The following is a 15,047-nucleotide window of genomic DNA, read 5'->3' as shown; positions in this document are numbered from 1 at the left end:
CTGAGTAGGTTTGTTAAAAATAGCATTAAATGTAACCTCGTTTCGTGATTTTCCCATGAATATGACATGGAAGACGTTTACTGTTCGACTCGACTATTGACATGGCGCGCAGGACACGGTAATTTTGCAAATTACAATTGCTCGGGTCGATCAAAATGCATATACGATGAAATATGCAGGCGTTGTTAGTTGGCCAACCGAACCGAGCCGGCGGCAACTGCCCAACTTCACAGGGCCAACTGGCCCAATGAGCCACCAAGGCGAACTACCCACAGCACCACCGTACCACCCACCAATCCAGCGAACCACCATTAACGCGGCGAGGCAACGCTTTCGCTGCGAGTCAATAGAAAATGTGTGTCGTTAATCAAAGGGTATTAGTTGTAGCTGTAGCCTTCATTGCCACGACGACGACGACGATGGCGACTTTTTATACAACTTGGACAATGTACGACCTTTTGCCATGAGTTGGACTAACAGACGCTCCAGGGCCCGATGCCATGTCGCCCGCTGTCCGTTGCCCGCAGCCTACTGGCACTTGCGATATGCCTGTAATTGCATTTTATCGATCCAAGTGAAGAGAAGGTACCCAGCGTACATGTGGCAATTGCCAGCGTGTGCACACACACACACATACACAGGCAGGAATAAAAAAAAAAAAAAAGCGAAAAAAGGCGAGCAAAGACGTCGCTGGTTGCTCGGGCTACACGGCAGCAAGTTTGTTACTCATTCATAAATCATGTGTGCAGCGACAGACGGACAGAAATACAGGCACACACAGACAGACAACACGGCTGAAAGAAACACACACACACATACACACACGCACACACACACAGCTAGTGAAAAGGCAGCCTGGTCACTGAAACTTGCAGCGACGTTTTTCCAACTAACGGCTGCAGTTGGCGCCCCAAAAAAAAAGTAAGCGAAGCATTTTATCTATGGGGCTCGGAGGAGGAGGGGTTTACGGTTGGGGAGACTCGGAAAACGAAAACTATATGAATATGCCATAAAACAATATAGGCTGGCATACTAACATCTGCAACAACAACAGCAACAGCAGTGACAACAACAATAACAGCTGCAAGTACAGTAAAACCTAGTTTATATGCAACTGAGCTTAGCTTAAAGATTTTGTTGCTTGTGGATGCACTTTGCACTTCGACTAGTTAACTATAAATGTACACATACATAAATGAAAACTAAATCTTTTAAGCATTTACTTAAAAAGAATATCGGTAAAAGCAGGGCTGCTTAAAGTTAGCTGCTTCAATCGACAAGCATAAGCATACGAAGAGAAAAAGATAAGATGAGAAAAATTATTAAATACTGGTAAACCTATCATGTGAGCAGCTGCAGCAAAGGCTTAAAAGGCTTAAAGAACAAGAAACTTAATTAGGAATATATAATATCATATTTTTACAGACAAATTCTCTATTTGTAGTGGCACATGGTAGCCAATGTTGAGCCCCAGCAATTACTACTGTAGCTTTTTTATGGGATACACGACAGCAGCGCCCTAAACTATGCTATGAATTTCATTTGGCAAGCCAAGGACATGCACAACGTGCGCCTAAACAGCCGCTTGAGGCGGGGGCGGGCTGCTGGCTGCAACTGAGGTGTTTGGCGCGGGCGTGGGCGGAGGCGTTACGGGGTCCGCGGGGTTGGTCGCAACGGCTTGGCAGTTGGCGTCGCCAGCCGCCACTAATATTAAAATTGAAAATTTTGTAATTTTTCTTTTTTGGCAAGCCGGCGCAGCGCAGTCATAACAGCTGCCAGGCAAACGGCCAGCCCAACCCTGCCCCTCCACCCACAGCCCACCCACTCGGCAGTGCTGTCTCTATTGCTGTAATATATACATATAGTTACATATTCCATATCTGTGGCCGTTACTTGGCAATAACATGCATGAGTGTGCAATTTCTGCAGTTGGCACAAGCATCGTCAGGCACTCAGGAGCTCAGGTTAGAGTCGTGGCTCGTCCTGCGGGAAATTTTCGACAGGTAAAAATAGCAGCATAGCAGCCGCAGAATTAACTAGCAGAAGCGACTCCTGCCGCCGGGCATTTTTCAAGCTGCCTCCGACTCTGACTCTGACTCTGCAAGCAGATACATTTTTGATTGAGTTACGTGTGGGTGCCGTGTCTGGGTGCTGGGTGGCATCCAAAAAGAAATTGCTGGCTTCATTTGCTCGCCACTCGGTCGGCGCTCGACTGATTTATGAGTAGCCAGAGGCAGCAGCAACAACAGCAGCAGAGGCAGCAGGGGCAGCGCCTGCGGCAGCAGCTATACAAGTGGCAACTATGTACGTGCAACTTGCAACGTGCGCTAATTTTATATAATTAAAACAAACACAAACATACCAAGAAGGCAGCTGAGTAGCACCAGAGTGAGAGAGAGAGGGAGGCGGGCAAGCAGAGACTCTCAACGCCCACAAGTTGTTTCAAAGAGCAAGAAGCAGAGCGAGACAGAGATAGAGAGAGAGAGAGAGAGAAAGGGGGAGGGAAAGCTGCAAAGGAGTCAGCACATGTCGCTAATAAGCCTGCGTGTTTACTGTTACTTGTTTCAACTAATTTGTCAGCTACGCCCAACGCCCGCATGCCAAGGCAAACACACGTACACACACACAAACACACACACACAGAGAGAGAGAGAGAGAGAGACACAGGGAGGCGTGGCATCAGGTGTCTGCACTTGGCCTTGCTAATTGCACAGCCCTTTTGGCCAGGCGAAATCTGAGACAATTGCGCTAATTGAAAAACCTCGATAAGACCAAAGCGCCAGGCTCTGCCAGGAAAAGCTGGCAAATTGAGAGCAGATGCACACACATACAAACACCTACACCTACACACACACAGCCAATGCGAAATGGAGCTTCACTAAGGACATTTTTGGGTCTTTGTTAGCTTTGCGATTTCCTTTTCATGTAAACAAGCATTAAAAACCTAAACCAAGATCCGAAGCATAACAGCAGGTCAAATTGAATGGAAGATAAATATATCCTGGTCACCAAATGGCTTGCGGAATTGCAGGCTGAATTATTTATTATTTATATCGTTTTTATATATGTCTTCTTAAAAAGATGTAAATGTCCTGCCTTCGAGATATATAATTCAAAATTCTAAAACATTTATCCATACCAAAATGTTCCGTTCTTCGATATATTTAAAAAAAAACCTCATAGTTCTCCTCGCATATCCTCCGATTATTTTTAGAGAGCTCTACGATAGTTTGATGTTTGCTAAGCTTTGATCTAGAAATCCAAGAAAAAAAAAGTTTTCTTACAAGAACTTAATTTCTGTCCGATTGTTCCTATCTCAGCTTTATTCAACAGTGACGGACCTATGCAAACTTTCATGGCGAAAGCTTTAAAACTGAGAGACTAGCTTGCATTGAAACAGACCGAAGAACAAATGTACATATCTAAGTCGAATCGACTGTTGATGCTGATCAAGTATAAATAGTTATTTTAGTTGGTTGGTTAAACATGTACTTTATTTCGTGAAAAAATCATAACAATCTCTTAAGGGGCTAGTTAGTCTGAGTGCTATCGATATTATCGAAAACTCAATATTGCTGTGACACATTTCTTAAGCTATTCTTAACTCAATATTCTCTGTAAAATTGTTGACTATCTAGTTCAAGGATTAAATTTGCAATTTTGGAAGTGTTTACCATTAAATTTTGCACACTCGCTGCAATTTATAAGTACGATTATAATAGATTGAATATTTTGGAGAAATTAACAAAATTTCGGCATAGGAATTGAACGCGCTGATTCAGCATTTCCTAGGGGCTAGCGTTGGGGTGTGGAGAGTGGGAAAAACTTCATGACAAACTTATTATGCACTCGGCTGGGTTATTTCCAGAGCTGGGCAAAGTTTGCTATGTAAACTCTAGGAGAGCAGGGCAGTGTTTGAATTACTCGGCCCAGCCGGCACTTGAGTCCCTGCCGCATATTGAGGTCAGCTGTGGGCTGAGTGGGGGGGATGAGGGCTGGGCAAGTGGAGTGCATGGGTGCAGGGTGGGCCGTGGGCTGTCTGGTTGCGTCTCGGTCTCGACACTTGAGTAAATTATTTAGCCGTTCGCACAAAAGCATATTTCGTTCAATTTTTGCAGCTAGCTCTTAAACTTGTTTGCCCACTCGCCGGGTCTGCGAGACTCCGACTCTCTGGCTCGCTGACTCTTTCGCCTTTTTCACTTTTCTGATTTGGTTCTTTCTTGCTTTATTTCAGGTTTTGGCTTCGTTACATTTCAAAGCGAAGATGTGGTAGACAAAGTTTGTGAAATTCATTTCCATGAGATAAACAACAAAATGGTAAGTCAAGCGAAACCAAATGAAACGCTAAAACGCAGCAGCGGAAACGCTCCGCCCCTACATCCACTCACCGTCTACTTGTTCCGTAGGTCGAGTGCAAGAAGGCGCAGCCCAAGGAGGTAATGCTGCCGGCCAATCTGGCCAAGACCCGCGCGGCCGGTCGCTCCGCTTACGGTGAGTTGGTAGTCTGGGGCAGCCACGCAAATCAGGCGGCCGCGGCCGCGGCGGCGGCAACAACTGCCACGCCCGCCGCCGCTGGCCTCTTGCCAAGTAGTTTAGCCGCTGCCGCCACAGCGCTGCATCAGCAACAGCAACAACAACAACAACAGCAACAACACCCTCAACACCCACAGCACACACATCACCATCATCATCATCAGCTGCTGGGCGCAGCCGCAGCGGCCGCCTCGCTGCGCTACACGCCCTATCCGCTGCCCAGCCACATCTCGGCCGCTGCAGTGGCCGCAGCCGCCGCTGCTGCCAATCAGCAGCAGCAGCAACAACAGCAGCAGCAAGCAGTTGCTGTTGCCGCCCACCAACAGCATCAGCAACAGCAACAGCAGCAGCAGCAACAACAGCAAAGTCTGGCCCATGCTGTGGCCGCTGCAGCTGGCGCACCTTCGCTTCTGCCCCTCGCCAATTCGGCGCCCGGTGGCGCCCCCTCACTGCTGCAGTATGCGGCCGCCGCCAATGCCACCCAGAACAATGTGGCGTTGGCAAATTCGCTTTATGCGGACGCTGCCGCTGTTATGGGCTATAAGCGGCTTCTGGCCGCTGCCGCTGTGAGCAGCGGCCTTCGAGCCACGCCCACGGCTGCCACTTTGGGCGCCTTGACGGCCGCTGCGTCAGCGCCAGCAGCAGCAGCTGCCGCTGCGGCTGCCCAGCAGGCGCAGCTACGTCAAAATGCCGCACTGGCCGCCGCCCATTATCCGCTCAGCGAGCTGCTGGCGATGCCCGCGGGCCTGGAGATGCCCGGCGCAGCCTCGGCTGCGGCAGCGGCCGCTTCTCTATATCAGCTGCCAGGCATCTGACCGCCCAGGACGCAGTGAACGTTCCCTTCGTGAACTCTAACCAATTCAGGCTAAATGCCAAAGTTCAGATCCAATTCGGGTCAGCTGGGCACAGCACAACATGAATAACAAATATACACACACGCACACACACACGCACACACAACTCTCATTCCGTCTCAAAGTCCAAAGCGCGAACGTGTCGCATTTACTCTTAGGTCTTAGGTTTACGTGTACGATTCTCCCTAGCCATGTACTGCATATACATAAATGTACATACATATCTTAACTTAACTTACGTGCATACTCTACTTGTAATCTGTGTCTATTCGAATCGGCATTTAGGCAACGCGGCGTATGCGTTATAAATTAATTAATAATTAACTTGATAATTACCTAGCGGACGCATTCGTTTTTTCTATAGAACTTAAGAGATTTGTTTAAGATCTAGGCTAAACATACTTAAAGAGCAGGTCCTAGAGAGCTGCTTAGATTTTGCTCAGCATCGTTTTGCATCGATTGTTCGATAACATTTGCGCAATCGATATTTAGAGACTTAGAGGCGATCGTAAAAGTAACTGTAAACAAAAGCTGCGTGTAAGTCTTAGACATTGTGCAACACTAGAACTTAAGAACCGAGAATATGTAAAAAACTAAACACGAAAATATCTATTATTGAAAACTATTGAAAAAGTATAAAAATTGTTAAAAAAAAAAAAAACGTTTAGGTAAATCATTTATATGTAATTCTTGTATAATAATATGCATATTCAACATTTACCTTGTGTTACCCAATAACAATATATCAATATATATATTTGAAATTCAGCTCATAACAATAGCTCTTCAAAATGAATATCTGTAGACCCGAATACAATTAACAACAATAATAATATGTCATAACTAGCAAATGTATCGAATTAGCTTTTAAGTTAAGCCGCATTTAAGTAGGCAACAAACTGAGCTGATAGGCACACTCACACACGCACACACAGACTCTTTGTGTGCGTGTGTGTGTGTGTGTGTCTCTCAAACAATTTTAGTTAAATATTTGAAAATGCAATTCACAATTTGTAGAGCTGAATGGCATTAGAATGGCAGCTGTCTGTCTGCTCGTTGGTTTCCTGTGGACGCAACCCAACACTGGTTAATTGATAATGTCAATTTGAGCGCAGAAGAAGCCTTTACAACCTTACAGCGTGGACAGTTGATGGCCATACTAATAATAATGGGCCACTACGGCCTCCTTATTACTAATACATACATGTTTCCATCTAGCCATTAATATTTGACTAAACATGAACCTAGCTATTCTCTATATATATATTTATATATGTGTATTCTACTTACATACTAATACACATATTCTTACTTACGATAAGCGCATTAAGTGCTTCGAATTTCTAGTTTATACTTGACTGTTTATCCATTGTAATAGTGTACTCATATATAAGCCTAAAGACAACAGCAACAGCAAAACACACAGGAAATCAGCCGTCAACCAAAATTGATGCCAAAGATGAACGAATGATTGATTGATTGATTGATTGATTGATGGCAGCCAAAACGAGACCATGAGCAAACGCATGGATTTAACAAAATTTACAATAAATTTGAACAACTATTTACATAAACATTTAACTAGCTGTCAAATTGTTGCCATTTACATGTTTTTTTCTTCTCTTCTTTTTAAATACCTTTTATTATTTATTCGGTTGTAGTGTTTTTATCTATAATTAGTTTAGTTTTTAACCGTCAATTTGTGAGTGTGTGTAAACACTTTTCGTCATTTGTTTTAAACTTTTTAATTAGTTGTGGACGGGGGCGCAATGGCCCGAGAGTCTGTGGCATTTTTGTAGAAATGCGCAGCGAGGCTTTAGAAAATTGCCCCGTGTCCAGGACAAACACTAGTTAACAGAAGCAATTCAATAATAGTATTTACATTTAGCATAGTTCTTAAATGTGTTTTAGTTAACAATATAGTCGAACAATGTCTACGTATCTATAAACTATATTTAACTAAACAGACATACGTACAACTCTATATACCATATTTAATAAGTGTTTAGATTTGTGTCATATCTTAACTTATATCGATGGTACAACTGAAATAACTGTAACTCTATATATACCATATAGATAGCTCAGAAAGTCGAGGCTGTTTAAGAAACTAAAAACAAAAAGTCAACTGCCCAGCGCAGCCTTAAAAAACATATCTTAGACACACACACACACACACACACATTCTCTCTCTCTCTCTAAAAATTAGTATATAGCATAATAATCGATAACTGTTAATCGGTTGTTTCTTAGTTACATAGCCTAACACACATTTAGAGCGCTAAGTACACCCATACACACACACACACACACTAAATGAAATACATACATATATAGTTAATCAGTCTTTCAAACTATATTCTTAGACTTTTATCAAATACCATATATATAAAAATATATATACATTTTATTTATTTGATCTTGTTTGGAGTACTTAGCTCTTACAGATGCGCACTTATGAATGTTAGTAATTTATTTATGTTTATGCCTTTCTTTTTTGTGCTCTCTCCTTCTCTTGTTTTCCATGCGCCATTTCTAGATAACATCATGTGGGGTCTGGGGACATTGCCCGAAGGTAAGAACTAGCTAATGCCTAGCACTCGTATTAGTTTAGCTAAATGCTATCTTAGCTTATGTCTACGATGTGGTTGCCTATAATAATTAATCTTATCTTATTCGCAGGCTTTCCGGCAGCTGCGTATGCTGCCTATGCCGCTGGCCGCGGCTACTCCGGCTATCCGAGCTTCGGACTACCCTATCCAACTGGTAAGTTTGTTTAACTACTCTTCTACTCTCTCAAACATACACACACAGCCACTCACTCACACACACAGATACACAATTACTATTAACTACTTATATATGCATATATAATAAATATATAGAGAATCCTCTGCATATGTCGTACGCCCTTAACTGCTCGTATGTGTGTGCGTGAGAGTGTGCCTGTGTATCTGTATGTGTGTGTGTGTGTGTGTGTGTGTGAATGCATCTGAAGTGCATTCGAGCAAGTTTTGTGACTACTCTTAAAAATAACTCAAGCCCCTAAACCCAAGCCAAACCCAACCCCCGCACTGCAGTTTGTGTTAGTTGATATGACGAACTAGTCCAAATGTAAACAACATATATACATATACATATGTATCGATCTACCTATGTATGTATGTATGTACGTATGTATGTATAATAAGCATTAGCATAACATACTAACTTCATGCTCGATAATTTGTTCTCGTATTGCGTTTTTTTTATTTTATTTTCCTCTTATTTGTTTCGTTTGAATCAAGAGAAACCCAAAAAAATCGTCATTTTCTTCTTTCTTTTTTTTTCTCTTCTTCTTTTTCTTATTTATTTGCCCCACAGCTGGTGTTATGGGCGTAAGGCCGGAGAATCGCATACTGATCGGTGATTATATGGTTGCCCCAACGACCAGCAGCACGGCCTAGGAACGCCCCCAACGATCCATAGCTGATCTGATATTTATCGAGTATTATACATATGTTCGCGGCAGCGCCAAAAATTTGTTCAAAACATGAATAAAACAAACACAATAAACCAAAGAACTCCAACTCTTCAGCGTTCGTCATATCAATGCACAAAATAAACTCTCAAAAAAAGAACTGAAAAAGTTGTAAAAGCAGCTCTTAAGACATTCATTATTTAGACATTACTTACATTACTTTCATTTAATGCTGCTTGGTCTTGTGTTTATATCATTTGCACCAAAACAACAATTGAACACTGCAAAAAAAACCCACCGCATTTGCTACTAGGCCTAACACCCCAACACACACCGCCCCCGCTCATGCACAGCGTGTGTGTTGTTTATTTTGTTTTTTCTTAATTTTTGTTTTTATCTTATCTAGGGTTGGAACGAATGTTGAATGTTGCATTTGCAAGCATTTAAGTACTCAAATCCAACACTAGTTACGGTCGCAAGCGAAGGCTCAGAGTTAGATAAATTATAAGCAATATCTACCAAAAACCAAATCGAAAGAGAATTAGCCGCCCGAGCTTCACGAATGCGAATATTACATATGACGCATTCGTCCCAACCCTAGCTAGTCACCCACTCTCTCTCTCTCTCTCTCTCTCTGTGTCTCTCTCCCGCCTGACTCTCTGTCTCTTTCTACATGCAATCTATCTTGTGTCTCGTGTGATTTTGTAGGCCTAACTATTTGTGGCATCGGTAGAAGTTATGGTACCACATGTAGCACGAATGCGGGCCGCAGCAGAGCTGCCACTGGCCCCGCTGGCGGTGGTGCGGCTGCTGCTGCAGCTGCTGTCCACAATCAGCCCCAGTCGGGATATCAACACCACCAGGCGCTGACTCTGCCGCTGGCCACGGCGCTGACAGCGCGCACGGCGGCAATCAAATCGCAGTTTCTGGGCAACATAAATTTCTAAAAAACAAAATCATAATAACACAGATAAGCCATATATAAGCCGAAAGCAAGTCTGAGAGAGCGGGAAAACCTACACAGAAAAAGCAACACCAGGCCAAAAGAAAAGCTAAAAACAAAAAAAAAAAACAATAAAGGAGGAAAAAACAAGCAAATATGCGAGAGGCCTGCGATATTGTATTTAATATTTCATTGCCATTTTGTGTCTCTCTTTTTTTTCTGTGGTCTCAACGACAATACGCAAACCAAAATAAATCATTTGTACTGTGACAAGTAGGTACAACAGCAACAACAACAGCAACAGCAACAACAACTGCAACAACAACCACAAATAAAATTTATTAGCTTAGATTGTTTCTACGGCGAATGGTAACAACAAGAAGACGAAGAACAACAACAAATAAAACAAATACTCGATCTATCAAAAAATAAATAAAAACAAATAACAGAAACTTATACAAGTATTTGTAATTGCAGACCCATATATAATCACATTTAGAGCTGCTGGCGCATACATGTGTGTACACACTGTACTATGTGGCCTCCGTATAGCTGACAAAAGGAAACTTTCTAAACACACACACACACACACACATACACATACTTAGCTACATATAAACATTTGATTGTTCTAGACGCGTTGTTCGATTAGCTGAAACCCTAGTTGCGCATATTTATATTTACCCCGTAAATAAATAAATATATATCTATCTATAGAGCCGAGCACATATAAGGCGGCAACTGTACCGTACGCAGTTCTGTAGCTTTCGATTAACTATTTAATACACACACACACACACATGCACACATATAGCCACATGTAGTAGTGTTTAGGCCAACATAATCGCATAATCACACACATTTAACTCTTTAGACGTACGTGTAGTGCCCCGTAGAGAGGTATGACACAATGTGTACACAATGCACACACGCACACAAACAGTAAACGCTCCATATAAATGATACCAATATTTGTGCTTTTATTTTTTTTAAATATTTTTGTAATTTCTTGCTTTGCGTTGCGTTCGCCACATTAATTCTCATTAAGCCCAAACTACCATTTTGGCTTTGGTCGTCCCAGGGACACAAATCTATTATTTATAAAAATGGTTTTACTGTAAGCATTTAAATGCAAATTTTTATTTGTAGTACATCTGCATAAATTAGTCGTGTGCAACAACAACAACAACAACAGAAATAAACATAAACCGCGCGAAATGCATACGAAAAGCATTTTAGATAAAAACTACATTTTAGCCAGCCTGTCACGTGTAGTATCATTATTATCCTTTAATTAATTTCCTGCATAATATAATTTCTGTATTTCATTTTTTTTTTCTCTCTCGTTTTTTCGCCCGTTTCGTTTTTTGTTTGGGTCCCCTGAGTTTTAGATAATAAGCACACGTGCAGAGATTTTTTGGCGTAGCAAAAGTTCATTAATTAGCAAAATTTTCTGTTCTGTTTCATAATGTGTGTAGCCACAAAAATAAAATCAAAATAAATACATTTTGGCGTTCGTTTTTTGTTTGTTTTGGATATCCTTTAATTCTACTCATATATATCGTATAGCCTGCATAAGTTCTTTCATCGGGGCATCAAACTGAATCTGAAATAAGCCAACAAAAATTTCTACCGAAATGAGCGAAAACTTTTTATTGAAATTTCTATATGAATAATACATTAACTTATACAATACATATATAAATATATTTATAATATATAAAAAAAATATACAAAATAAGTTTAATATATTTATTTTATACAAAAATCAAAATCAAATTTCATTTGTACAATAATGCAAAAGGAATAATAATAAATTAAAAAAATATATATACGAAAAGAAATTACAATATTAATGTCCATCCATTTTCGAAGAGCGACTTTAAGTTTATGAAAAATGCAATTTTTCTATGTCCTTTCCATTTATGAATAAATTGTAAGTTTGACATTTAAACTTAGCTATCAATACTATATATACTATATATACATATAATATTTATGACCGCGTATATATATTATATCGAATATTAAAAAAGAACACACACCCACACAGACACTCACACACACAGGCATACAAATCAATAACTATAAATTGAAAAGCTGTTAATTAGTTAATTGAATGCAGTTATCGCAAAATATTTGGAAATTTAAATTAATGTATAACAAAGGACAAAGCCTAAAAGCCGAGGCAAATGCTTCGAGGTATCTAAACTATAAAATGCTTGCGAGTTATTTATATACAACACACACACACATACACACAACTATATAGCATATACACAAACACTCACACTCACATACACACGTACGCATATCTATGTATTTTACACGTATATACTGTGATTTATAAGAAAACGCTTCAAACCAACAACAAGAACAAAACAAAACAAATATTGCCAACGCAGAATTCAAATTGCTTATGCAAAAAACGAAAAGTTATTAACTAAATAAATGCACAAAAAAAAAAACGGATACAAAAGCCGAAACAAAAACCAAGTCTATCCTTTCTGGCCGCAAGGCTTCAGCTCTTTGTATTATTAGCGTTTGAAAGCGTTTTCAAATAGCAGCCAAAAACGTGGAACGGGAAGCTAACTCTGACAAAGTGGCCAACGAGGCGTATGCGTAATAAACCTGACAACAGCGACAGCAATGGCCACAACAACAACAACAACAGCAACAAAAGCAACAACAACAAGCATCAAGTGCCAACAAGGTCAGCTAATGGTCGTCTTAATATACAAAATGCATAATCCCACAGCATTCTCTCTATACCCAACTTATATATACATATATATGTATATATATATATATATCTGTTCGAAAAGCCGTTAACACACATTTTATAATTATTATATGTACTTCGTACCGTTAGTTATTCGTTTTAGCAGAAGTTTAGCAAGCAGCGCAATCAAAACTAAATTTGTAAACTGCCCAACGGCGGCAGTCCGTAGCTCACACATGTATACTCATGCCAATATATAACATATATATATCTATATCAATATCTCTATGTGTAGTGTTTTCTTAACTATAGCAACTATAACTTTAGTTAAAAAAAATTATATGCGAGTCCATGAATTGCAACTAAAATCCACATATATTTCTATAGACAATAATACATGCAGACAATCATTTAGTAGTAGCTATTAAAGAGATAAAACATTTATAAACACTTTAAACGAAATTTTGTGAAATGTATTATTAACCAATTATAAATAAGCTAAATGCTGTAGTTCTTATAAAAAAAAAAAAACCTAGCTTAGTCAACACTAATTTTATGTGCCAAAAAACAAAAAACTATAACTTGTGTAGTGTTGAAAAATGGAACAAAGCTGTAGCTCAGATATTGATAAGTATCTAACTATATAACATGCATATCTCTTTTGTTGTTTACTAATTTAAGTAGCTTTTGAAACGTCTTTAATCACTTTGTGTCATAGTTAACCAGGGCTGACAATTTCATGTAAAAGATCTTGTGCTCTTCCACTTAACAAATAAGTGTTGCCTACGACTGACAGACTTAATATAGCGCAAACAGCCGCTTTAGTGTTGGTAAATCGAACCACGTTGACAACTTTTCTTGTTAGACAACACTGTTGTTTGCCAAAACAGCAAAACCACAAGCCCGACAACTAAACTAACTAAAATTGCAGCTGCAAATCGACAAAAAATAAAAATATAAAAAAAAAGAAATTTACAAAAAGCGGAAAACCATAACAACAACTGCAGCTAAAAATGTAACTAAAAACTTATTTATTTAGAAAAAGCAGTTACCGCTATTTCTATAGCCAGAAGCTGCCGCTGTCGCTGCTGCTGCGTCGCTAATGAAAACAACATGGCGAACAGGGCTTGCCAAAGAGCGTAAACTAAACGTAAGCCAAACTTGATTGGCGCCATACACACACACACACACACACGCACACACATACGCGCACGCACAACGACAGTGAGGACAATAAGCAAACGTCTGGCACAGCCACGCCTCGTTACGTAACATCACGTTACGTTACATCAATTTTTGTGTTTCCGCCGGAAATGCAACTGCTACATTCACAGTCTCTCCCCACCGCACCGCCTGCTCGCCTAGGCATTACCCCGTAATCCGTTAGCCATAACCCGTTACTTCTTAGCCCAATACCGCAGCCACCTCCTGCTCTTCCCTTGCCATGCCCACAATCCCATTCCCATTGCCATTCCCATTCTGTTGTCATTTCAATATTGGCGCTGGCGTATTTTTACTTGCTGCAGCAGCTGTGACCGTAACAACAACAACAACAACTAAGTACAACAACAATGATAACAGAAAAAGCGCCAAAAAAATAAAGGGAAAAGGAAAAAGGAAAAGTGCGCCCCAACGAAGCGTTCTAACTGAGTTTCGTTTCTGGTCTGGGTTTTATTTAGCCAAGCGCGCCCCTCGCCTTTATCCAGCCAGCATAGAGGACTACGACAACGCTCGTTTAATAATCCAGCGAGCACTTTGTGTTTTCATAACCTGCGTTCTAGTTAGTTCTATTTCTGTCGTGTAGTTTCTTTTATACATATCGCTAACACAACATACATTATATACCTTAGTTAAATTTTGGGCTTGGGTTTTATTACAACAGCATTAGCTAGTCGTATACAGTTTGATTTGTGCCTTTTCAGTTCTGTTTGAGATCCATTTATAGCATTCGTTCATTTTTGTTTATATACTCTATATATACCACTTAGAACTCAGTCTTTGATTAACTTCATATACTCCTTTATATCTTAGGTATTTTATTAATATGCCCTAACTTTTAACTAGTTGCATTTTTATTGCTCTGGTCCATATTTAATTTCAAAATTCTGCTTGATCTTTTGCCACTTACAGTTGATCTAACCAATGGGCAGCTGACCCCCAACAACAATACACCGCTCCTAACACAGGCACTGTCAGGTGAGTTTCAGCCTGAGATATATTTCAAATAAAAAATCAAAACAAATTAATCGAATGAAACGAGCTGTTACTAGATCTCAAATATTTTGATTGCATATAGAGATTTAAAAGCACTTTCTGTCGAGCATTTATGGGTAATAAAATTTGTCAAGTGTTCTTAAAATCAGAATTTTCAAGTCCATCAAATGTTATCATTATCATACAAAATTACTTTATATTCATTTTCTGTGAACTTCCAACTTGCTTGGAATAGGAGGAAGCAAGAAAATTTTGTTTCCCCAGCTCAGATCAGAGCTACTTCAGAAAGTGCACTGTTCTCGGGATGATCGAGCAACTCTT

At 40.2% G+C, this 15,047-nt stretch overlaps 1 protein-coding gene across 4 annotated transcripts in view; it reads left to right on the top strand.

Moving 5' to 3' along the window:
• The window catches only part of LOC115767137 (RNA-binding protein Musashi homolog Rbp6), a 184,488-nt gene extending 174,582 nt beyond the window's left edge, over nucleotides 1–9,906 (top strand). For 2 of the 4 annotated variants that reach the window (XM_030711301.1, XM_030711303.1), the window contains 5 exons: nucleotides 4,235–4,317; nucleotides 4,407–4,491; nucleotides 7,927–7,962; nucleotides 8,070–8,153; nucleotides 9,556–9,906. In XM_030711301.1, coding sequence (XP_030567161.1) covers nucleotides 4,235–4,317; nucleotides 4,407–4,491; nucleotides 7,927–7,962; nucleotides 8,070–8,153; nucleotides 9,556–9,794 — 527 coding nt within the window. In that variant the 3' untranslated portion in view covers nucleotides 9,795–9,906. Of the gene's footprint in view, nucleotides 1–4,234; nucleotides 4,318–4,406; nucleotides 5,349–7,926; nucleotides 7,963–8,069; nucleotides 8,154–8,750; nucleotides 8,927–9,555 lie in introns of those variants that run through there. The other 2 variants (XM_030711302.1, XM_030711300.1) reach the window with 2 other exon arrangements.
• The last annotated feature ends 5,141 nt before the right edge of the window (nucleotides 9,907–15,047 follow it).

This window comes from Drosophila novamexicana, unplaced genomic scaffold, assembly GCF_003285875.2.
Source record: "Drosophila novamexicana strain 15010-1031.04,08,12 unplaced genomic scaffold, DnovRS2.1 tig00001340-arrow-arrow-pilon, whole genome shotgun sequence".
NCBI lineage: Eukaryota > Metazoa > Arthropoda > Insecta > Diptera > Drosophilidae > Drosophila > Drosophila novamexicana.
Note: the sequence above shows the minus strand (reverse complement) of the source record. Positions and strands in the feature narration are given on the sequence as shown.